General features: G+C 43.5%; 1 protein-coding gene across 1 annotated transcript in view; it reads right to left on the bottom strand.

Moving 5' to 3' along the window:
* The window catches only part of TCP11 (t-complex 11), a 161,836-nt gene that overhangs the window by 1,809 nt on the left and 134,500 nt on the right, over positions 1–25,527 (bottom strand). Inside the window, exons 12-18 of the mRNA XM_061146510.1 lie at positions 25,352–25,472; positions 14,562–14,782; positions 13,716–13,852; positions 13,249–13,466; positions 12,982–13,163; positions 11,830–11,996; positions 10,104–10,728 (exon numbers count right to left, since the gene is read on the bottom strand). Of these exons, the coding sequence (XP_061002493.1) occupies positions 10,496–10,728; positions 11,830–11,996; positions 12,982–13,163; positions 13,249–13,466; positions 13,716–13,852; positions 14,562–14,782; positions 25,352–25,472 (1,279 nt within the window). The 3' untranslated portion in view covers positions 10,104–10,495. The remainder of the gene's footprint in view (positions 1–10,103; positions 10,729–11,829; positions 11,997–12,981; positions 13,164–13,248; positions 13,467–13,715; positions 13,853–14,561; positions 14,783–25,351; positions 25,473–25,527) is intronic.

Here is a 25,527-nt window from a genome sequence, read left to right on the forward strand (position 1 = left end):
AGCAATTAGGTGGTTGCTCCTAACAGGAACCAAAATAAAGATCTCAGTGGATGGGCTCAAGAGCAGAATAAACAAGAAAGAAAAGAATCCACAAGCTAGAGAATAGAACAATAGAAATTACCCAATTAGAAGAACAGAGAAAATAGACTTAAAAAAAAAAAAAAAAGGAGTCTCAGGGACCTAACAAAAGATCAAACACATATGTCAGCAGAGTCCCAGAAGGAGAGAAAGTGGGTGGAGCTGAAAGAGACCTCCACGCAATAATGGCTGAAAACTTCTCATAAACCTACAGAATCAAAAAGCTGAGCACACCCCAAGCCAGACAAAAAGAAATCCATGCCATCACAATTAATTTTCTGAATATGAACGACAAAAGAAAAATTCTTAAAAGCAGCAAGAGAAAAATTACATCTTACCTATCGGGGATAAATAATTTGAATGACAGACAGTTGACCTGTCAGCAGAACTGTGGAGTCCAGGAGGAAGGAGTATATTTTTCCAGTGCTGAAAGAAAAGAACTGTGAACCCAGAATTCTATACCCTGCAAAAATATCCTTCAGGAGTGAAGAAAAATCAAGACATTCTCAGATGAAGGAAAACTGAGGAACTTATTCACCAGCAGACCTACCCTAAAAGAACGGTGAAACTTCTCTACATAGAAAGGAAATGAAAAAGGAAAAAAATGAACCTTGAAACATCAGGAAGGATAAGCATTAAGCAAAAACATGGGTAAATACAACGGACTTGCCCTCTCCTACTGAGTTTTCTAAATTATGTTTGATGGTTGAAGCAAAATCCTAGCACTGTTTAATGTTCTAAATGCAAGTAGAGGAAGTATTTAAAACAATTTTATAAATGAGGAGGGTGAGGAGATATAAAGCAAGAAGATTTCTATACTTTAGTTGAACTGGTAAACAATGATGCCAATAGACTATGGACAGTTATGTATATATATAATAGCTGGAGCAAACACTAAAAAAGTTATTCAAGGAGATAAACTCACAAACACTATAAAAGAAACAAATTTTTTTTTTAACGTTTTCAAGAAACAGGGAGATAGGAAAGAGAACAGAAAAATGAAAACAGAATAACTACTAGAAAATTAAAAATTAATTGGCAGACTTAAGCCCTAACATAACATAATTACACTAAATTTAAATGGTCTAAAAACATCAATTAAAAGACTGGAGGAGATTTTTTTAAATGAACCAACTACATAAGAAACCCACTTCAAATACCAATAATATAGGCAGGTTAACAAAAAAGGATGGAAAAAGATATATATAATACAAACATTAATCAAAAGAAAACAGTGGCTATGTTGATATCTTATAAAGTAGACTTCAGACTGAGAGGGGAACAGGCAGGAAGGCTAGGGGTCTCCAAACTGAGGAAATAGGCTGCAAGCGTCAGACATTTTTTCTCTCTTAAGCAGCAAGAGGAAACAAACTACAAGTGTCAGTATTTTTCTTTCCCTTCTTTATACAAAATTAAAAGGAGGTTTCTTTTAAAATTCTGTGTTGCCATGATGACACCTGGTTCCACCTGAACTTAACTTTTCTCAAACCTTGAGCTAACCAATGTGGTTTTTCTTATGGAAATGTTTTTCTTAAGCTATGTTAATGAACTATGTGAAAGTGAAAAGTGAAAGTGAAGTCACTCAGTCGTGTCCAACTCTTTGCAACCCCAGGGACTATAGCCTACCATGCACGCTCCTCTGTCCATGGGATTTTCTAGGCAAGAATACTGGAGTGGGTTGCCATTTCCTTCTGCAGGGGATCTTCCTGACCCAGGGATCGCACCCGGGTCTCCCACATTGTAGGCAGACTCTTTACCATCTGAGCCACCAGGTAAGTCCCCTGGATTGAATTACTCTCCCCCAGAGGCCAAGGATCCCAGCATTTTTCACGACTCAGCAACAACCTTTCAAGAGCAAAGAAAATCATAAGAGAAAAGAGGGTACCATATAATCATAAAAGGTCAGTGCACCAAGAAGTCATATCAATCCTGAATGTATGTGTACCAAACAACACAGCAATAAAATATGTGAAGTAAATACTGAGTTGAAAAGGGAAACAAATTCACAAATGCTCTGGGCTGAACTGTGTCCCTTCAAAATTTGTATGTTGAAGCCTTAACTCCCAATTTACTGTATTTGGAGATAGGGCTTTTAGGAGGTAATTAAAGTTAAGTTGGGTCGTAAGGGTGGAATCTTAATTCAGTAGGGTTACTGGCCTTATAAGAACAGGAAGACAGAGAAAGAGAGAAACAGAAATGGAATTTTTAAATGTTTTCAAGAAACAGGGAGATAGGAAGAACAGAAAAATGAAAACAGAATAACTAAAAAATAAAAAATTAATTGGCAGACTTAAGCCCTAACACAGCATAAAGGTGCACACAGGCACCAAGGAAAGGCCATGTGAAAACATAGCAAGAAGGTGACTGTCTACAAATCAGGAAGAGAGTCCTCACCAGAAAATGACGCTGCCAGACCTTGATCTGGGACTTTGTAGCCTTTAGAACTGTGAGAAATAAATTTCTATGGTACATTGTTATAGTAGCCTGAGCAGACTAGTACAACAAATATAGAGCTGAAGATTCAACTCAGCTGGAAACTCTGTCAACAACTGGAGAACAACCAGAGAAAATCAGCAAGGATGTAGAACACACCACCACCAACCAGCAGGATGTCACCGATAGTACAGAATATTTTGACCAATGACAGCAGGGTGAACTTTTTTTCAAGTGCTCTTGGAACATATACCAAGGTAAACCATATCCTGGACCATAAAATAAAGCTCAACATATTTAAAAGAACTAAAATAATAAACAGTGTGTTCCTGAAACACAACAGAATCAAAATAGAAAATCAGTAACAGAGAGATAACAGAAAATTCTCTAAAACACTTGGAAATAACACAATGTAAGTAATCTAAGAGTCAAAGAGAAATCTCCAGGGAAATCAAACATTAAATTGAATGAATATGAACATACAACATATCCAGATTTGTGGGGAAGGGTAATGAAGGACATTCACAGCAGTAAATGCATACACTGGGAAAAAGGAAAAGGCTTAAACTGATAATCTATGCTTCTACCCTCAAGAACCTCAAAAAAAAAAAAAAAAAAAAGAAGAGCAATATAAACCCAAAGCAAGAAGGAAATAATAAACGAAAACAGAAAATAGGGAAGCATCAATGAAACAAAGAGCTTGTTTTATGAAATGATCAATAAAATTGACAAATCTGTAGTTTTGTATCAGAGACTAACAGAGGAGAAAAGAGGAAAAAAAACACAGACTACCAACATCAGGGATGAAACAATGGCTGTTGCTACAGACCCTGCAGACATCAGAAAGAATAATAACAGAATACTATAACTAAACACATAAATTTAACAACTCCACACTACAGACCAATTCCTCAAAAAATATAGTCACAACTCACCCATGTGAAACAAATAATTTTAATCCATCATTAAAACCTGAATCCATAATTAAAAAAAAAAAACCTAAGCCCAGATGATTTCACTGAAGAATTCTACCAAATGTTTAAAGAAGAATTAATATCGATTCTACACAATTTGTTTCAGAAAACAGAAGAGGAGGAATGCTCCTAATTCATTCATTCTATGAGCTAATATTATCCTGATGCCAAAACCAACAAAAGATACAAAAAAAGAGAACTATACACTAATAGCACTCTCATGAATAGAGGCATAACAAATCTGTAACAAATGTTAGCCAATAGAATTCAGATACATATAAAAAGAATTTTACATCATAACCAAATGATGTTCATTCCAGGGGTGCAAGGCTGATCAATATTTGAAGATCAAGCAATGTAATAAGGCATATTAATGAGCTAAAGAAGAAAAATCACATCAACTGATGCAGAAAAATATTTAACAAAATTCAATACCCATTCATGATTTTTAAAAGGTTTATAAAAATGGAAATAGAGGTGAACAAGAGATCCCTGAAGATGTCCCCAGGCTTCTCTGGTTGTTCAGTGGCAAAGAATCCTCCTGCCAATGCAGGAGACTTGGGTTCAATCCCTCAGTCAGGAAGATCTGGAGAAGTAAATGGCAACCCACTCCAGTATTCTTGTCTCAGAAATTCCATGGACAGAGGAGCCTGGTAGACTACAGTCCACGGAGTCACAAGAGAGCTGGATAAGACTGAGTGGCTCAGCAACAACAACAAAGATGCCCACATCCTAATTAATCAACAGAACTTGTGAATATGTTACCTTATGTGGCAGAAGATACTTCGCTAGTGTGATCAAGATCAAGGGTCTTGAGATGGGGAGGTTATCCTGGATTATCTAGAACGGCCCAGTGTAATCACCAGGACTATCAAAAAAGAGGGGAGGAGGGTCAAAGACAGAGAGGAGATATGATGGAAGTGATGGTTTAGCAACTGCTAAGAAGCTGGAGGAAGCAGCTACCAGCCAAGGAATGTGCACTGTCTCCAGAACTGGAAAAAGTCAAGGAAATAAGTTCTTCCTTGGTGGGAGACCAAATAATGGCCACCCAAAGATACTAGGTGCTGGTTATTAATGCTGGAACCTATAAATGTTTCTGTATTAGTTTCCCAGGGCTGCCATAACAGAGCACCACAAACTGGGGCTTAAACAGACAGGACATTTATTTTACCTGAAGTCTCTAAGTCTGGAATCAAGGCGGCAGTCGAATTGGTTTCCTCTAAGGAGAATGTGTGAAGGAGAATGTGTCCCACGCCTGTTTTCCAGCTTCTGGTAGCCTGAAGCAGATGGCATTCTCCCTGATTCTTTACATTGCTGTACTTCTGTATTTGTCTCTTCATGTGACACGTCTTTTCATAAGGACACCAGACAGATTGGATCTGAGGTCCACACAACTCCAGTCTAACCTCACATTAAATAATTACACCCACAGTGACCCTGTTTACAAATGAGGTATGGGGGGATTTGGACTCAATGTAGGGACTTGGTGGTGGGGTGGGGGAGACACGATCCATAACAATTACTTATGTGATTAAGTTAATGATCTTAAAATGGGAGATTATCCTGGATTATGTTCAGTTCAGTTGCTCAGTAGTGTCCGACTCTGCCACCCCATGAATCGCAGCACGCCAGGCCTCCCTATCCATCACCAACTCCTGGAGTTTACTCAAACTCATGTCCATCGAGTCGGTGATGCCATCCAGCAATCTCATCCTCTGTCGTCCCCTTCTCCTCCTGCCCCCAATCCCTCCCAGCATCAGGGTCTTTTCCAATGAGTCAGCTCTTCACATCAGGTGGCCAAAGTACTGGAGTTTCAGCTTCAACCTCAGTCCTTCCAATGAACACCCAGGACTGATCTCCTTTAGGATGGACTGGTTAGATCTCGGGCCCTAAATCTAATGACAAATACCCTTATGAGAGAGAGACAGCGGGAGATTAAATACACACAGAAGATGACCATGTGACCCTGAGGTGTCCATGGAGCCCCAGGCAAAGGAATCTAGCAGCCGCTAGGAGCTGAAAGGGACAAGGCATGCATCCTCCCCCAGAGCCTCCAAGGGGACATAGCCCTGCCAGCATGCTTCTTTCAACACAACAGACTGATCTCTGGTTTCTGGCCTCCAGAACTGTGAGAGTATCTCTTTCTGCTTTTGTTAAGCCACTCCATTTGTAGACATCTGCTGCAGCAGCCACAGGAAACGAATACATCCCTCAGCCTCATGCAGCTCTGCCTACACCTTCATTTTAGCCCATAACACCCACTATGGACTTCTCACATTCAGAACTGTAGGATAATAGATGTGCATTGTCTCAAGGCACTAAACTTGTAGTACTTTGTTACAGTAGCAATGGAAAACTAATACAGAGGAGAACTTTTTCAACCTGATAAAGAGCATCCTCAAAAATCTACAACATTGGGCATTTCCCTGGTGGTCTAGAGGCTAAGACTCAATACTTCCAGTGCAGGGGACCTGGGTTCAAACCCTGGTCATGCAACTAGATCCCACATGCCACAACTAAAGAGCCTGCATGCCTCAACCAAGACCCATCATAGCCAAATAAATATTTTTTTTAAACCTACAACATTATGTTTAATGGTGAAATACAATGTTTTCCCCCTAAGACTGGGAACAAGGAAAGGACTCCACTATTACCAGTCTTAAAATAAGAGTTCTAACCAGAGCTATAAGGTAAGAAAATAAAAAGCATTCATAACAGAAAGGAAGAAATAAAACTGTGCCTATTTCCAGATTACACAGACACATAGATCACATAGACAATCCTTGATTGTCTATGAAGAAAATTCCAAGGAACCTACTCAAAAAAAAAGAAATGTTGGAATAAGTGAGTTAAGGGAACACCCTGGCAGTCCAGTGATCAGGACTTCACACTGAGGGCCTGGGTTCAAAATTCAGTCCTTGGTCAGGGAACTAAGATCCCGCAAGCCATAGATGGTGCAAACAAAACAAACAAAAAATCAGTTGTATTTCTGTATACTAGAAATGAACATGTGGATACCACAGTTAAAAATAAGACACCACTTACAATCACTCAAAAAAATAAAATTATTAGGCATAACTCTAATAACATATGTTCAGGACTTGTATGATGAAAACTACACAATTCTAATGAAAGAACTCAAAGAAGATTTAAGTAACTGGAGAGATAGGTACTATTCATGGAATATTCAACAGAGTAAAGATATCAGTTTTTTGGAAATTGATACATGGGTTAACATAATACCTATCAAAATGTCAGCATGGTTTTTTTTTATAGACATAGGCAAGATTAGTCTATAGAAGGCAAAGGAATTAGAAGAGCCAAAATAACTTTGAAAAAGAATAAAGTCTGAGGAATCAGGCTACCCAATTTTCAAGACTTACTATACAGCTATAGCAATCAATATTGTGTGGTATGGCAGAAAGAAAAATACATAGATCAGTGGAACAGAAGAGAGACCCATGCAAAAATGCCTAATTTTTTTTTAAACAAAGGTGCAAAAGAAATTCAATGTAGGAAAAGGTTGCCTTATCAACAAATGATGCTGGAGCAATTGGATATCCATAGTTAAAAGAAAAAAACAGTATCTTAACCTAAGTCTCACATCTTACATAAAAATTAACTTCAAACATAAAACTGTAACACTTTAAGCAGAAAAACACAGGAGAAAATCTTTGGGACCTAGGCCTGGACAAACAGTTCTTAGACTTGACACTCAAAGCACAATTCATAAAAAGAAAACCTGGTAAACTAGACTTCATCAAAATTAAGACTGGTGGTACAGTGGCTAAGACTCTACAATCTCAATGCAGGGGGCCAGGTTCAGTCCCTGGTCAGGGACCTAGATCCCACATGCTGCAACTAAAACCTGGGGCAGCCAAATAAATATTTTAAAAATTCTGTGCAAAGAACATGATACAGAAAGTGAAAGGACTACACACAGAATCAAAGAAAATATTTTCAAATTACATATCTGACAAGCATCTAGTATCCAAAATATACAAAGAATTCCTACAACTCAACAATAACAAAACAGCCCAATTCAAACACGGGCAAATGACTAAAACGGACATTTCTCCAAAGATATACAAACGCCCAATTATCATATAAAAAAATGCTCGACATCACTAGCCGTTAGGGAAATGCAAGTCAAAGCCACAGGGAGATTCTACTTCACACCCACTAAGACACCTATAAGTTAAAAAAAGAAAGAAAAAATAAAACAAGTGTTGGTGAAAATGTGGAGAAATCAGAACCCTCATACATTGCTCATGGGAATATAAAGTGGTACAGCCACTGTGGAAAACAGTTTAGTAGTTTCTAAATAATTACCATGTGACCCACCAATGCTACTCTTGGCTATATGGGTATATCCTCAAAAGCACTGAAAGCAAGTGTCCAAACAAAAACTTGCACACAAGCATTCACAGCAGCACTGTTCACAAAAGTCAGAAGGTGAAATAATCCAAATGTCCATCTAATAGATAAACATTTGATATATCTATACAGTGCTAGTCACTCAGTCATGTCCAATTCTTTGCAACCCCACAGACTGTAGCCCACCAGGCTTCTCTGTCCATGGAATTCTCCGGGCAAGAATACTGGAGTGGGTTGCATTTCTTTCTCCAGGGGACCTACCCAACCCAGGGGTTGAACCCAGCTCTTCTGCATTGCAGGCAGATTCTATGCCATCTGAGCCACCAGGGAAGCCCCCGATGTATCTGTATAATGGAATATTATTTAGCCATAAAAAGGAATTAAGTTCTGAAATACACTACAATATGGTGAATCTTAAACACAAAGTGACAGAAGTCAGTCACAAAAGACCTCATATTATGATTCCATTTATCTGGAGTCAGAAAATCCACTGAAGTAGAAAGCAGAGCAGTGGCCACCAGGGGCTGGGGAAGGGGAAGTGAGAAATTGAAGTATGTGTCCTTCAAACTGTGGGCAGGATTGAATGAACCTATCTTTCCTTGTTGAGGTCAGGATCCCTGTCTCTTCCACATGGAAGCACAGGAAAATAAACTCAAAATTTCTAAGAAATTGATCATTCTAGATCTTAATTATGAAGTACAAAGCAGTTCTACTGTCAGCCCAGTATCTGCACCCACCAATCAGGCAGTCCTCTTCTCAGGAACCCCTTCAGAGCACTCAGCCTCTAAGATAACGAGGCTTCCAAAATACGGATTTTTAACAAATTCAAACAGTTGCAAATCAGAGAAGCTGTCTACGCAAGCCTGGCTGTTTATTTAAACACACCCCCGAGCCTGGGCTTCCCCATCCTGCGGCTGTCTAGCTACAAGACTGGAAACTGAACAACCCAGGACCTCCAGCTTTTCTGGTCACAGCAAAGGTCTGCTGGTGGCCTGGCTCTGTCACCAACGAGGCTCCACTTTAAACAGCAATCAGGGACTTCCCTGGTGGTCCAGGGGCTAACCTTCCCAATACAGGGGGCCCAGTTCAGGTTGTGATCAGGAAATTAGATCCCACATGCCCAAACTAAGAGTTAGCACACCACAACTGAAGATCCCAAGAGCAGCAGCTAAGACCCAGCTCAGTCAAATAAGTAAATAATTTTTTTTTTTAAGAAGTCAATCAGGAAAAAAAAAAAAAAAAGAAGTCAATCAGGAGAAACCCTGGGCTAATGGATCTCAAATCCCCCTTTGGATGTTCTTCTAAGACCAAGTGTGCTATATTTAGCTCCCTCTGTCTCCTGAAACGGTGAGAATGTTGGCTGTCCTCACAGTACCTTGAGAGCACATAGGTGAATCCCCGTTTTCTCTCTTGTCCGCTGCCAAAAACAGGGCCTAATCTGAAGGGAACATTTCCTCATTTCAGCCATCCTAGATCAGGGCTGACCAGCCACAGTCAGCCCGGGAATGAGGGGCTGGATCTCAACAAGCCCAAGTGCTTCCTAGAACAGCTCTCGTTTGTGAGGCCACAAGAGCTGCCAGGGAGAGTCCCAGCCTGGAAGTGGGGAGAAGGGAGGAGATTCATCTGCCCAGGATGCCCACGTGGCCTCTGCAGGGAAGAACAGGGTGCTTCTAAGCTTAGAGAGGAGGGGACAGGAGACTCGCTCCACCCCTCAGCCAGAGAACAGGACCAAGAATAAACCTGACCAAACCATTGACCCAACTGGCCAAGCTGGACTCTGGACACTGGGCAGGGAGATCTCATGATCAGACGTGTGCTCAGCAGGACGCGTGAGCAGTCAACACCCACTCTCGCCTGGCCCCAGCTGGCACCCTGCTTCAGGACCTGCCCCAGCAGAGGGAGCTGAGGCGCTTACTCCTCCGGACCCCTTATTGCGTCATTTGAAACCTTCAGCTGGGCGTTCCCAGTGGTCTGGTGGCTAAGACTCCCAGCTCCCAAAGCAGGGGGCCTAGGTTTGATCTCTGGTCAGGGAACTAGATCCCAAATGCCACAACTGGGAGTCAGCCTGCCACAACTAAAGATCCCACAGCTAAGAAGCAGCACAGCCAAATAAAACTTTAAAAAAAAAAATGAAATCTTCAGGGGAATTTGGTCCTGGAAATGAAGTTTCCAATAATTTTTTTCAATCATGTCCAAATTCGAACTGAATTAGACAAAACTAAATTCCAGAAAAATACTCACATTTTAGGTAATTCCACAGAGTTCTCAGAGCCCTTAGAGAGAGAACTTTACCCTCAGAGAAGAGGGATCGTACCGGGGTCTTGGCTTCTCCACTCCACGTGCTGAAGGCGGCCCCTGGAGGAAAAACCGGGGCCTGCCGGCTGCTCGGCTAGTGGGCGGCTGAGGACACAGGGCCTGGCCACGGCTGCAGCACACGAAGCAGGGGGTTTGCTTGCAGTTCAGAAGTTTATTAGTGGATGCATTTGGGCCAGCTGGAGTTTACACACTCGGTCACTGCAGCGTGCTGTGCTGGCTGCAGACGGGGAGAGGGCGCGCTGCTTGGTGACGTCACCCCAAGGAGATGGTGGGCTTCTCTGCTGGGTCCAAGGTGCCAGGGCCTGGAGCCAGCGCCATCAGAGAGACTTCACTTCTGTCTCCAGCACCTGAGCTGGGGGCAGGAGGCCCTTTAAGATCTCCGTGTAGTAGGGGCCGAACACCTGCTGATTGTGGTGTGTGAGGCTGACAAACTTCTGGCCCAGTTCTGCCAGCTCTGCCTCGATGAGGGTAAGGCCTCCAGGGAGGTCCAGCAGAGACCGCTGCACACCAAGAACCAAACAGCATTTGAGGAACAAGTGGATCCGCTGATCTGCGAGCAGGGAAAGACAGTGAGAAGGGAGAAGGCAAACAACCTTCAGGGAGAAACACTGCCCCCCGCACTCCTAACTTCAAAGTTAAATGAGATACACACTGACCCACCCACCCATCTAGAGATAAGGACATCTGTTTTGTTTGGAAAGGGACCCAGCTCCTAAGGACAGAGCAAAGATCCCAAACTACTGGGCTAGTACATTTCTATTCAAAAGATTCCTTAAGTATCCATCAGGTAGATCCTAGTGTCTGATACAACAGGAGGATCTTCAACTGACCCTTCAGATGGCTGAGGTTAACAGCAAGTCAAGTTCACAGATGCCAGTTCAACATGGGAGAGGTGAAATCCCTGCTCTGGGAACATGTCCCCCAACCTAATTCAGCATCAGTTTCTTGTTGGCAGTGGGTGGGTGTCACATATCTTGGACCCAGAAATGACCCAGAAAGTGAAGGATGACTTAACCAAGTTGGACAGTATGTCAAATCTTTGTGACCCCATGAACTGCAGCCTGCCAGGCTCCTCTTTCCATGGGATTATCCTGGCAAGAGTACTGGAGTGGATTGCCATTTCCTCCTCCAGGGGATTTTCGTGACCCAGGGATCAAACCCACAACTCCTGTGGCTCTTGCTTTGGTGGGCAGATTCTTTACCACTGAGCTACCTGGTAAGCCCCTGTCAGAAATGACCCAGAAAGCCAAGGATGACTTAACCAAGTTGGACGGTACTCCACACTGAGAAGCCATGAATTGCTGGTGCAAATCTCCCTTAGAACCAATAGAGTCAGCCTTTATTTTTTATCTTTTTAAAAAATTTTGGTTGCACCTCACAACATGCAGAACTTCCCCAACCAGGGATCAAACCCAAGCCCCCTGCAGTGGACGCATGGAGTCTTAACCACTGGACCACTAGGGAAACCTCATAGAGGCAGTCTTTAAACTAAAAGGGATATGTTTTCAACCCAGCATTTTGCAAAAACTAAAGCCTACCCAGCGACTTGCTCAGTTATCATGCTTTTTATTACTAAATGGCTCGGTGAGCAAGGTCCAGGGGTCAGGATCGGCCTCTCCCCTCACCATTCTCGCCCGATGGGCACACTCACCAATGACACTGCGGACACAGTTCTCCTTCCTGGAGACGTTCTGGAGCTGCCCTATCAGAGAGGCCGTGTTGTCGCTGCTCAGAGCAGCCAGGCCCATGTTCTTGAGGCTCTGGTGGATCTCCTGAGCCACCTGTTCACTCACAGTCAGCATAGCCTCCTCCTCAGGCCTAGACCATGGAGGAGAGCAAGCTGGGACCCAGGGGCAGCCACAAGCCCCGAAGCTCCACACCATAAGCTGGGCCCGTGCCAGGGAGACGCCCAGCCACCCTGCCGCCCTCACCCCAGACCCTGGGAGCTTGAGCCCAGTGGGCGGGGCAGTGTTTCCACTGTTACCCTCCAGACAGTATTCTCTGTATGATACCATGTTCTTCTTAGAAAACAAGATAAACCATAAAATCAACCCTGGACAGGGGTTGTATATCCACCCAGTATGCTTCAACTCTGTGTAATTTATGCATGTACACTTTTAAGACTTCCTTGGACATTTTCCATGGTCATCTGTCCTACTCTCACCAACGACAATGACAAACCTGGCCTTCTGAGTCCACACTCTCCTTTGGCGTGTCAGCCTGCACTCAGCGGACATGCAGTCAACACTGCTGACTGACCGGCTGACTCCAGGAGTTAGGTAAGGCCAGCCTACTCAACTAGAGAAAGATTCCTCTGTAGCAACAAGGTAATGAATCATTTCATAGTAAATGATCCTCCATACTGCCCTGTTGAAAGAAAGCTTTATTTTTCTTTGTTAGAAGTCTCAAGAGGGGAGGGAGATACACTGGAAGACTGAGACTGATGCATATATCCACTCCTACACATAAAACAGATCACTTAATAAGGACCTACTGCACAGCGCAGGGAACTCTACTCACTACTCTGTAACGGCCCGTGGGGGAAAGAATCTAAAAGAGAGCGGATAAATGTATGACCGATTCACGTTGCTGTGCACCTAAAACTAACACAACACTGTAAATCAATTACACCTTAATAAAAATTTTAAGAAAGGAAGCCTCAAGAGCACTTATGGAAAGACACCCTGCATCTCTGTGGCTGAGTCCACAAGGCCTTCCTGCGGTTTGCCGAACGTGAGGCTTCCTGCCTCAGCGGCCTGTGTCCTCACAGCACCACGGTCTAAAACAGACCTCTGCAGCTCACCTGCACTTGAACTCCTCCAACAGGGCTTTGGTTAGGCGTTTCAGCTTATCCACAAACTGAGGCGAGCCAAACAGGACGCTGCCAGAGAAGCTGCTGGAGACCAGCAGGACGGAGGCCAGGACGGTCAGCTGGCGCAGCTGCGCCTCCAGCTGCTGCAGCCGCGCTCTGTCCGTCAGCAGGGTCTGGGGGGCAGGCGGGCCGGGCGTCAGGGGGCAGCCCCGGGCAGGCCCCGCGGCCCGCACCACAGGGCCGGGCGCCCCCTCCTACCTCAGGGAACTCGTCGTCTTCGGGGTCCCAGAGGAGGAGGTTCAGGAAGCCCTGGGACAGCACCATGGTGGGGCTGAGGGGCTCCGGGCTGTTGGCCGCCTCGCCGGGGGAGGAGCAGGCCGAGCTGGCGGCGTCGGCGGCGTCGGGGCCGCTGGGCAGCGGCGTGGACAGGTCTGCGGCCGCGCGTTTCAGCCACCGGGTGGTGTGATCCAGGAGGCCTGCAGAGCGGAGGCACCCTCAGCACCGCCCTGCGGCCTGGGGACCGCGGGGCCAGATCTCCTCCCCTTCAGCAGGCAAACACTTTGGTCGGGGGAGTCTTTCTGGCTTAGATAACTGTGCCTTCTGCTGCCCCTAGTCTGAGCGAGAAACTTGCTGTTCATACACAGAGGCAGAGCTCCCTCTCACATCGTCGTAAAGTCAGAACCCAAGGTCATACTCCCCGCTTTCCCTCAGGTTTGTATACATACTGGGCTGCTTGTTGAGAAGGTCCTGAAATTTCGCTCGTTCATACTGGACGGAATGTTCCTGCAGTTGGGGCTGGAGGCTCTGGATAGTGTAGTTCACCATGTCCATTTTCATCAGGCCCAGAACCTGGAAGATCCCTCTGATGTAGGAGACAATGGAGTATTTATACTATGAAAGGATGTTTCCTTACCTTTCCCAGTGGTGGCCGGGTTGGGGGGGGGGGGAACCCACACAAGATATCATTAAATCACTGTATTCTAGAGGTGGGAGGGGCTTTAAGTCTTGCCTCTGAAACCCAAGGAACAGAATGAGTGAGTGGCAGAATTAGGAACAAGTAAGTCTCTGGATGTTACAGCCTTTGGATTTTTCCACACCATTCATTCTATGTCTCTTTAAAAAAAAAAAAAAAAGGAGTCCATAGAAGGGAACATCAGCATGGCAACAAACTGCTGAGCAGTGAGAGTACAGCTAATGTTACTTCTGACGCTATTTTTGGACAATTCACTTTCCTTTTTTTTTTTTTTTTTAACTTTCTGAGTCTTGGTTTCTATAGCTCTGAAAAAGGGATAGTCTCCAATCTCTGTCTTCACACTGTATGAACTGCAATGAGAAAGCCTGGCATGGGGTGTCTGAGTTCCTTGGAAGAAAGGATTACACACTCCAGTGACCTATGGTAGGATGGCATACAGGGGCCAGATCAACCTAAGGCCATCTTCAGAAAAGAAAAGCTCATAAACCAGGGAGAAGAGGCGTCAGTCAGGGCTTCAGTGGGGAAGAGCCAGCCAAGACCACAGCGGTGAGCCAGTGTCCCGCCCTGCTGTGCCCGGCCCGGTGGCGAAGCTTCACACCTCAGTAACCAGACAGGGTCTGTGATGTTCTCCAGTTTCTGCACTGCCTCATCGCGAACCGGTGCACACAGCAGCGTCATGATGTTGAGAATGTACTTGGAGAGATGAGGGACATTCAGGGCCCCGTGTTCTGCTTCCTGCTTAAGGAGGCCCATGTCCAGGGCTTCTTCAATCTCACTTCTGAGGCGGTTCTGGCGTGGTAATAGCAGTGACAGCAAGATCTGCCCAGGAAAGAAAGTCAGAGGATGAGACGCTTTCTGTTCAGAGCCCCCAACTCTCTCTAATGGACAATCCCTTCAGCCAGGACATCCCAGCCTGTGTCTTTTAAGGATCAAGAAGTTAGGTCCCTTACAAAAAGCACATGAAAAGATGCTCAACATCACTCACTAGAGAAATGCAAATCAGAACTATAGTGAGGTATCACCTCACACTGGTCAGAATGGCCATCAAAAATCTATAAACAAAAGCTGGAGAAGGTGTGGAGAAAAGGAAACCCTCTATACGGTTGGTGGGCATATAAACTGGTACATCCACTGTGGAGAACAGTATGGAAGCTCCTTAAACTACTAAAAATAGGGCTACAATATGTTCCTGCACCCCCATTCCTAGGCATGTATCCAGAGAATACTGTAATTTGAAATAATACCTGCACTCCAATGTTCACTGCAACACTATTTACAATAGCCAGGACTACTGGAAACAACCTGTGGCAACAACCTAAAGTCCATCAACAGAGGAATGGATAAAGATGATGTCATACATAGATGCAATGGAATACTAGTCATAAAAAAGAAAGAAAGAATGCCATGTGCATAGATGGACCTAGAAACTGTCATACTGAGTGAAGTGAGACAGAGAAAGACAAATATATGATATCACTTACATATAGAAACTCCAGAAAGAATGAAGAGATGGAGCCAAAGCAAAAACAATATTCAGTTGTGGATGTGACTGGTGATGGAAGTAAAGTCCGATGCTGTAAAGAGCAATATTGCATAGGAACCTGGAATGTTAGGTCTATGAATCAAGGCAAATTGGAAGTGGCCAAACAGGAGATGGCAAGAGTGAACATGCACATTTTAGGAATTAGTGAACTAAAATGGACTGGAATGGATGAATTTAACTCAGATGACCATTATATCTACTACTATGGGCAAGAATCCCTTAGAAGAAACGGAGTAGCCCTCATAGTCAACGAAAGAGTTAAAAATGCGGTACTTGATGCAATCTCAGAAACGACAGAATGATCTCTGTTCGTTTCCAAGGCAAACCATTCAATATCACAGTAATCTAAGTCTATGCCCTGACCAGTAATGCTGAAGAAGCTGAATTTGAACAGTTCTATGAAGACCTACAAGACCTTCTAGAACTAACATCCAAAAAAGATGTCCTTTTCATTATAGGGGACTAGAATGCAAAAGTAGGAAGTCAAGAAATACCAGGAGTAACAGGCAAATTTGGCCTTGGTGTACAGAATGAATCACAGCAAAGGCTAATAGAGTTTTGCCAAGAGAACGCACTGGTCATAGCAAACATCCTCTTCCAACAACACAAGAGAAGACTCTACACATGGACATCACCAGATGGTCAATACCGAAATCAGACTGATTATATTCTTTGCAGCCAAAGATGGACAAGCTCTATACAGTCAGCAAAAACAAGACCAGGAGCTGACTATGGCTCAGATCATGAACTCCTTATTGCCAAATTCAGACTTAAATTGAAGGAAGTAGGGAAAACCACTAGACCATTCAGGTATGACCTAAATCAAATCCCTTACAATTATACAGTGGAAGTGACATATAGATTCAAGGGATTAGATCTGATCAGAGTGCCTGAATAACTATGGATGGAGGTTTGTGACATTGTACAGTGATCAAGACCATCCCCGAGAAAAAGAAATGCAAAAAGGCAAAATGGTAGTCTGAGGAGGCCTTACAAATAGCTGAGAAAAGAAAAGAAGCAAAAGGCAAAGGAGAAAAGGAAATATACACCCATTTGAATGCAGAGTTTCAAAGAACAGCAAGGAGAGATAAGAAAGCCTGCCTCAGTGATCAATAGAAAGAAATAGAGGGAAACAATGGAATGGGAAAGACTAGAGATCTCTTCAAGAAAATTAAGATACCAAGGGAACTTTTCATGCAAAGATGGGCTCAATAAAGGACAGTCATGGTATGGACCTAACAGAAGCAGAAGATACTAAGAAGAGGTGACAAGAATACACAGAAGAACTGTACAAAAAAGACCCTCATGACCCAGATAATCATGATGGTGTGATCACTCACCTAGAGCCAGACATCCTGGAATGGGAAGTCAAATGGGCCTTAGGAAGCATCACTACAAACAAAGCTGCTGGAGGTGGTAATGGAATTCCAGTTGCGCTATATCAAATCCTAAAAGGAGATGCTGTGAAAGTGCTGCACTAATATGCCAGCAAATCTGGAAGACTCAGCAGTGGCCACAGGACTGGAAAAGGTCAGTTTTCACTCCAATCCTAAAGAAAGGCAATGCCAAAGAATGCTCAAACCACTGCACAATTGCACTCATCTCACATGCTAGTAAAGTAATGCTCAAAATTCTCCAAGCCAGGCTTCAATAGTACGTGAACCATGAACTTCCAGATGTTCAAGCTGGATTTAGAAAAACGCAGAGGAACCAGAGATCAAATTGCCAACATCCTCTGGATCATTGAAAAAGCAAGAGAGTTCCAGAAAAACATCTACTTCTGCTTTATTGACTAAAGCCTTTGACTGTGTGGATCACAACAAACTGTGGAAAATTCTTCAAGAGACGGGAATCAGACACCTTACCTGCCTCCTGAGAAATCTGTATGCAGGTTAAGAAGCAACAGTTAGAACTGGATATGGAACAACATACTGGTTCCAAGTTGGGAAAGGAGTACATCAAGGCTGTATATTGTCACTCTGCTTATTTAACTTCTATGCAGAGTATTTCATGAGAAATGCTGGACTGGATGAAGCACAAGCTGGAATCAAGATTGCCGGGAGAAATATCAATAACCTCAGATATGCAGATGACACCACCCTTATGGCAGAGAGCAAAGAGAACTAAAGAGTCTCTTGATGAAAGTGAAAGAGGAGAGTGAAAAAATTGGCTTAAAACTCAACATTCAGAAAACTAAGATCATGGCATCTGGTCCCACCACTTCATGGCAAATAGATGGGGAAACAGTGGAAATAGTGACAGACTTTATTTTCTGGGGCTCCAAAATCACAGCAGATGGTGACTGCAGTCAGGAAATTAAAAGGCGCTTTCTCCTTGAAAGAAAAGTTATGACCAACCTAGACAGCATATTAAAAAGAAGAGACATTACTTTGCCAACAAAAGTCCATCTAGTCAAAGCTATGGTTTTTCCAGTAGTCATGTATGGATGTGAGAGTTGGACTATAAAGCAAGCTGAGTGCCAAAGAATTGATGCTTTTGAACTGTGGTGTTGGAGAAGACTCTTGAGAGTCCCTTGGACCGCAAGGAGATCCAACCAGTCCATCCCAAAGGAAATCAGTCCCGAATATTCACTGGAAGGACTGATGCTGAAGCTTAAACTCCAATACTTTGGCCACCTGATGCGAAGAACTGACTCATTAAAAAAGACCTTGATGCTGGGAAAGACTGAAGGTGGGAGGAGAAGGGGACAACAGAGGATGAGATGGTTGGATGGCATCACCAACTCCATGGACACAAGTTTGAGTAAACTCTGGGAGCTGGTGATGGACAGGGAAGCCTGGTGTGCTGCAGTCCATTGGGTTGCAAAGAGTTGGATATGACTGAGTGACTGAACTGAACTGACATATGGAAGCTAAAAAAAATGGTACAATGAATTTATTTACAAAACAGAAATAGAGCCACAGATGTAGAAAACAAACTTACGGTTATCAGGGTGGAAAGCAGGGGGGAGAGGAAAGGTATAAATTGGGAGACTGGGATAGACAATATACATTATTATATATAAAACAGATAACTAGTAAGGACTTACTTTATAGCACAGGGAACTCTTCTCAATACTCTATGACCTATATGGAAAAATAATCTTAAAAAGAGTGGTTATATGTATAACTGAATATTTTGTTGTACAGCAGAAATTATCACAACATTGTAAGTCAACTATAATAAAAAAAAAAATTTTTTTTTTAAAGAAGTTAGGTCCCTCAATTTCCTAAAGAATCATTTATCTTTGTTTAGGGACCAGTGATAGTTCGAGGGTTTAGGGGATCAATGATAGCAGCAGTATATCATTTTCTACACAGATTGAGATAAAGAGATAAATAAAATCAAGGGGTATGGTAAAAAAGAAATGTAAGGTACACAGATATAAAATACACACCATCACATGGTGCTAAAGTACTCTTTAAAAATCTTTTTTAATTTTTATTTTATTTGTTTACTTATTTTTGGCTGCACTGAGTCTTTGCATAGGCTTTCTCTGGTTGCATCAAGCGGGAGCTGCTCTTCACTGCGGCGGCTTCTCCTGCTGCAGACCACAGGCTCTAGGCGCACAGGCTTCAGCAGTTGCAGCACGTGGGCTACAGAGCGTGGGCTCAGTAGCTGTTTCACACGGGCGTAGCTGCTCTGCACCATGTGGGGTCTTTCCGGACCAGGGGTTGAACCTGTGTCCCCTGCACTGGCGGGCAGACTCCTATCCACTGCGCCACCAGGGAAATCTGATGAGGTACTCTTAACTTACCAAAGCAAGCATTTTTGAGGTTTAAATTTTACTTCAATGAATGAAATAGGTAAAGGAACTGTTAAAAGTCCCTTGAAATAACTTATTAACAGAAAAATATAAGTTCCCTGTGGACAGAAACTGTCTTATTCCCGTCTGTGCCTCGGTAACATACAGATATTGGTGATGGTAAGGGATAGGGTTAGTTATTAGTAATTGAATGGAATACTGTATTGTCACGGCAAGGTCCCAACTATTTAGCCTCATCTTGAACAAGTAAAACATGCTCCACGCTGTCCGTTTAAATGACAAACTATGCCAGTTATGCATCCGGAGCCTCTCAGTTCCAAATGTGCCCATCAGTGCCTACTCTGGGAAAACGCGCTGGGCCCTGTCGTTTTCCCTTGCGGGCTGGCACAGTGTTACCTTCTGCCGGCAGAGGGTGCTAAAGAGACACGGCAAAAGGAAGAGGCTCTCTTTGCTGGCTCCGGGCTGTTCCTCCCAGGAAGTTCCCGCAGCACAGCAGCATCTCTTTATTCAAATCACCCTGTGGTTTCTTTTGCCTGGCTGGACCCTGACTGATACAAAAGCTGCACAACAAGTGAGGTTTGAACTCAAATGGCCACATGTCCAGTGGATCTGATGAGCAGAAAGTAGCAAGTACTTAAAATGTTTTAGAAAAACATGCAAACTAGAGCCTGGCAGATAATCCCTGTAAGAACGGGCAGCCCATGACCTCAGGGAAGTGACTTAGCATTTCAGTGATCTGAGCTTGTCAAGCGATCCACTCCAAGATGAAAGATAAGCTGCTGCACATCAAACCACCCATCGTGAAAAAAGGCAAAACACTTGTTGACCTTTGTGGATTTTCAAGGCAACATACACCACATTTGAGACTGCTACTGTGACACTCATTTAGAGTCACTCACAAGGCTGCCAGTTTCAAGTGGAATCGAGCAAAACTTAGGCTCTGCAGCAAACTCAGCCTGATCCAGGAGACTCAGTGATACCTGAGGTGTCCCTGGCGAGTTGAGGACGCTGTACACACCCTCTGGGCAAGTACCGACAGCCGCAGCACAGCAGAGCCTTCCAGGGTTTGGGAGCAAATCTGTGCCCTCTTCTGGGGTAACTATTTGCCTTTGGAGAAATCGTTCCTGGCTTGCTCTCGACCCTTGGGAGAAAGCAAACACCTTAACACAGGACAATGGGTGAGATGAGGCCTGAGCGTCCCATCAGGCGTTGTCTGACCGACCTAAGCACAAGACTGGACATGCACACAGCCACCTGTCATCGGATGAAAATGGCCCATAAGAGACCAAGCACATACTGGTGTAAGGAGAGCCACACAAAGCGCACTGGAATACAGAGCCCAGAGGTAAAACCTGGACGGAAGGTCAAATGGTTTTTGAAAACAACGCCAAGGCCATTCAGTGGGGAAAGGACAGTCTTTTCAACAAATGGTATCGGGGAAAACTGGATATCCACATGCAGAAGAGTGAAGTTGAACTGTACCTACACCAAATAAAATATAACTCAAATTGGGTAGAAGACCTAAACATAAGAGCTTAAGTTCTGAAATTCTCAGAAGAAAACAGGAGCAAATCTTCACAATTTTGGATTTCACAAGATATGACACCAAAAGCAGAAGTTACCACAGACTAGATGACTTGGGCTTTGTTAAAATTAAAACATTTGTGCATCAAGGGACGTATCAAGAAAAGTGGGAGGGGGGGGGAGGAACTACCCACAGAATGGAAGAAAACATCTGCAAATCATTTATCTGACAAGGGTCAAGGATGCAGAATGTTTAAGGAACTTTTACAACTCAACAACAAAAAGACAACTCAATTTTAAAATGGGCAAAGGACCTGAATAAACATTTCTCCAAAGACAATGCAGAAGACAGCGCCAAGCACAGGGAGATGCTCATCACCGCTGCCCGCAAGGGAAATGCAAGTCAAGACCACAACAAGACTCCACGTCAGACGTGGCTGCACCAAGGGAAGATGTCTAATGTTTTTAAAAAGGAAAAATAAATGCTGAAAAGTAAGTGAAAATGTTGAGAAATAAGAACCCTCCTATATTTCTGGTGGGAATGTAAAATGGTAAGCCACCGTGGAAAACAGTCTAGTGGTTTCTCAATAAATTAAACATAGCATTATCACATGACTCTGCAATTCCACTCCTGGGTATATATTCCAAAGACTGGAAAAGAGATGTTCAAACAAAGACTTGTACACAAATGTTCCCCCAGCAGCACTATTCACAATAGCAAAAATGTGAAAACAACACAAATGTCCAACAACAGATGCATGGATAAACAAAATGTAGTATTATCCACACAATGGAGTATTTTCAGCCACAAAAAGAAATGAAGCTCTGATCCATGCTATAATGAGGCTCAACCTTGAAAACATTATGCTAAGTAAAATTTGCCACATGCATAAAGACAAATGTTGTATGATTCCACTTATGTGAGGTACTTAACAGCAGTCAAATTCACAGAGACCAAAGATAAAACAGAAGCTACCAGGCACTGAGGGCAGAGGTATACGAGGAGTTACTGTTTAATTTTGTTTGCGAAGATGAAAACATTTTGGAAATGGATGATGGTGATGGTTGCATAACACTGTAAATGCCACTGAATTGTAACCCTTAACATTATTAAAATGGCAAAAATTTTATGTTTACCATAGTAAAAAAAATCTCCCAAAACAGAAACAACTAAGTCTGTAATGTGGCACTGCTCCCCCAGGGAGGATCAGCCAGCCACCTGGTAGCAGACAATTTGTTTAGGACCTTTCTGGACCTCTTCCTTCATTGAGGGGGCAAAGACTCACCCTCAATGGAACAAACACATTCTGAATGTAAAGCTGTCTTCTCTACCTCTGTTAAGCACCAACACCCATGTACTCACAGAATCTCACAGCAGGCCTTGCCCACCGTCTGGGTTCTGGCAAGCCCCACAGCACTGCATCTGATCAAGGAACCCCTTTAATAGCCAAGAAAGCACAGCAATGGGTTCATACCCACATGCCCCCTCATGGAAAGTTGACTGATCTTAACTGAAGAGTGGAATGGCTTATTGAAGACTCAGTTATAGCATTAATTGAGAGGTAACATCCTGAACTGAAGATGTTCTGTCTTGCAAGATGTAATATATGCTTTGAATCAAAACTATTATGCAGTGCTGTTCCCTAAGATGAGAAGACATGGTCCCAGAATCAGGGGGTGGAAGTAGGACTGGTTGCTCTCACTATTATATCTAAAAACCTACTTGCAGAACTTTTGTTTCCCATCCTGCCAACTTCGGGCCCTGCTGATTTGGGAGGAATGCTTGCATTGGTTCCACTGAATTAGAAGGTGAGACAGCACCCTAGACAGTGTATTAGAAAGCAGAGACATCACTTTGCTGACAAAGGTCCATCTAGTCAAAGCTATGGTTTTTCCAGTAGCTGTGTGTGGATGTGAGAGTTGGACTATAAAGAAGGCTGAGTGCTGAAGAATTGATGCTTGTGAACTGTGGTGTTGGAGAAGACTCTTGAGAGTCCCTTGGACTGCAAGGAGATCAAACCAGTCCATCCTAAAGGAAATCAATCCAGAATATTCATTGGAAGGACTGGTGCTGAAGCTGAAACTCCAGTACTTTGGCCACCTGATGGGTAGAGCTGACTCACTGGAAAAGACTCTGATGCTGGGAAAGACTGAAGACGAAAGGAGAAGGAGTGGCAGAGGATGAGATGGTTGGATGGCATCACCCACTCAATGGACATGAATTTGAGCAAATTCCAGGAGATAGTGAAGGACAGAGGAGCCTGGTGTGCTACAGTCCATGGGGTCACAAAGAGTTGGACACGACTTAGCAACTGAACACCACCACCACCACTGAGCCAACAAGGTAAAAAAGGAGCCCCTCTCTGGACTAGAATAACTGGCCCTGACTGCCAAGAGGAAGCTGGGTTGCTGCTACACACTGGGGGCAAGAAGGACTGATACTGAAGCTGAAACTCCAATACTGTGGCCACCTGATGTGAAAAACTGACTCTTTTGAAAAGACCCTGATGCTGGGAAAGATTGAAAGCAGGAGAAAGGGACGACAGAGGATGAGATGGTTGGATGGCATCACCGACTCAATGGACATGAATATGAGCAAGCTCTGGGAGTTGGTGTTGGACAGGGAGGCCTGGCATCCATGGAGTCGCAAATAGTTGGACATGACTGAGCGACTGAACTGAACAGAATATTCAATGGGACAGTGACTGAAGATGAGGAATATTATACAGACAGCAATAGATACAACAACCATTGGGACTGTGAGTTTCTTCATTTGGGGAAAAGGATAAGAACTTGTAAGAGACACAGCTATGTCTTTTGTCTTTTTTTTTTTTTTTTTTTTTTTTTTGGCCATGCCTTGCAACTTGTGGGATCTTAGTTACCCAACCAGAAATTGAACCTGGGCCCGTGGCAGTGAAAATAAGAAGTCCTAACCACTGGACCACCAGGGAACTCCCTGGTTAGCGATGCCTTATTAGGTAAAAACAGAATTGTTTTCTGGAATTTGAAAGTGAGTAGAAGGGTATATATGGAAGCTGAGTAACCAAAGGAATGGAAGGCGACATTTATCAATTTATTGCCACTCAAATCCTCTCCAAATCCACCCTTCCCTTCTCTGCTCTGAGAAAATGAAGTCCTTTAAATATTTTTCCTTTACCAGATGGAACAATTTTGTTTCATCTGTAGATTGCACTTTTTTCCTGGATTTACAATGTTGTGTTACAATGTTGTGTTAATTCTCATTGTACAGCAAAGTGATTCAGATTACAGATAAATGTATAATAAAATTCTTTTTCATATTCTTCTCCCTTATGTTGGGCTTCCCAGATGGTGCTAGTGGTAAAGAACCTGCCTGCCAATGCAAGAGATGTAAGACACATGGGTTCGATCCCTGGGTCAGGAAGATCCCCTGGGGGAAGGCACGGCATCCCACTCCAGGATTCTTGCCTGGGAAATCCCATGGACAGAGGAGCCTGGCTGGCTGCAGTCCATGGGGTCACAAAGAGTTGGACACGACTGAAGTGACTTAGCACACAAGCATACACGTGATTTATAACAGGATATTGAATATAGTTCATATGCAATACAGTAGGACCTTGTTATCTATTTTATACACAGAAGTTTGTATCTGCTAATCCCAAACTCCTAATTTATCCCCTTCCCCTTTCTCCTTTAGTAATCATAAGTTTGTTTTCTATGTCTGAATCTGTTTGGTGAATAAATTCATTGGTAGCATATTTTAGATTCCACATATAAGTGATATCACATTTGTCTTTCTGACTTACTTTGCTTAGTATGATAATCTCTAGGTCCCCCTATGTTGTGGCAAATAGCATTATTTCATTCTTTTTTATGGCTGAATAATAGTCCACTATGTATATGTACTCCCTGTCTTCTTTACCCATTCCTCTGCTGACAGACATTTAGGCTGTTTACATGTTTTGGCTACTGTAAACAGTGCTTCTGTGAACACTGGGGTATATGTCAGAGGGTACCATTAATTAGTTTTCCTGGTTCTGCAAGCTCTCGTGGCAGGCTCCTGTCGTCCACGTGGCTCTGCACGCAGCTGGCTCCTGCAGCTGAGAAGCTTCTCCAGTCCTGGACTCCTGCAGACCAAGTGGCTGCTTCTCCAGGGCTGGGCTCCTGGGGGACAGGCGACCACTCTGGCAGCCAGCTTCTGCCATATGCACGGTGGTCAGCAGCACACCCAGGCCAGAGAGCTCCCTGGCACAGCCGTGCCCTCAGATGAGTGACTGAGTCCTTGGGTGTTCCCCCTACCCTAGGGCTGAGACAGGACTCTCCTCTTATCTTACATTCCAGCAGAGTTTTCTCTGCTTCTTACTAGCCCAAAGACTTCATTTCTCCAATTCTCTATTATAATAATTTTTATATTAAAACTTATTTGTTGAAATTACTGAGTGATTTCTGTCTATTGATCATAGACTCTGACTGATTCATGGACCATGTTCAGTTGGGATTTGCTGGCCACTGACATTCCAGTGAGCAGGGGCTGTCCAGAAACTTTATATCTGCAAAGGTAAGGTTTGTCACTCACCTCTTTAATTTCCTTTAGAAGTTCAAGAACACAGCTGAAGTCTGGCGGAGTAGCTGATAGTTGCTCTTTCAGATGATCCCAAAAGGCATTGTGCATGGTCTCCTTGATCCTGCCTTCCAGACTGTAAGAGGGTTAAATGAACAAATTATTTTTTCTACTCAAAAACTGCCATAAGG

This window comes from Dama dama, chromosome 7 (genome assembly GCF_033118175.1).
Source record: "Dama dama isolate Ldn47 chromosome 7, ASM3311817v1, whole genome shotgun sequence".
Classification (NCBI taxonomy): Eukaryota; Metazoa; Chordata; class Mammalia; order Artiodactyla; family Cervidae; genus Dama; species Dama dama.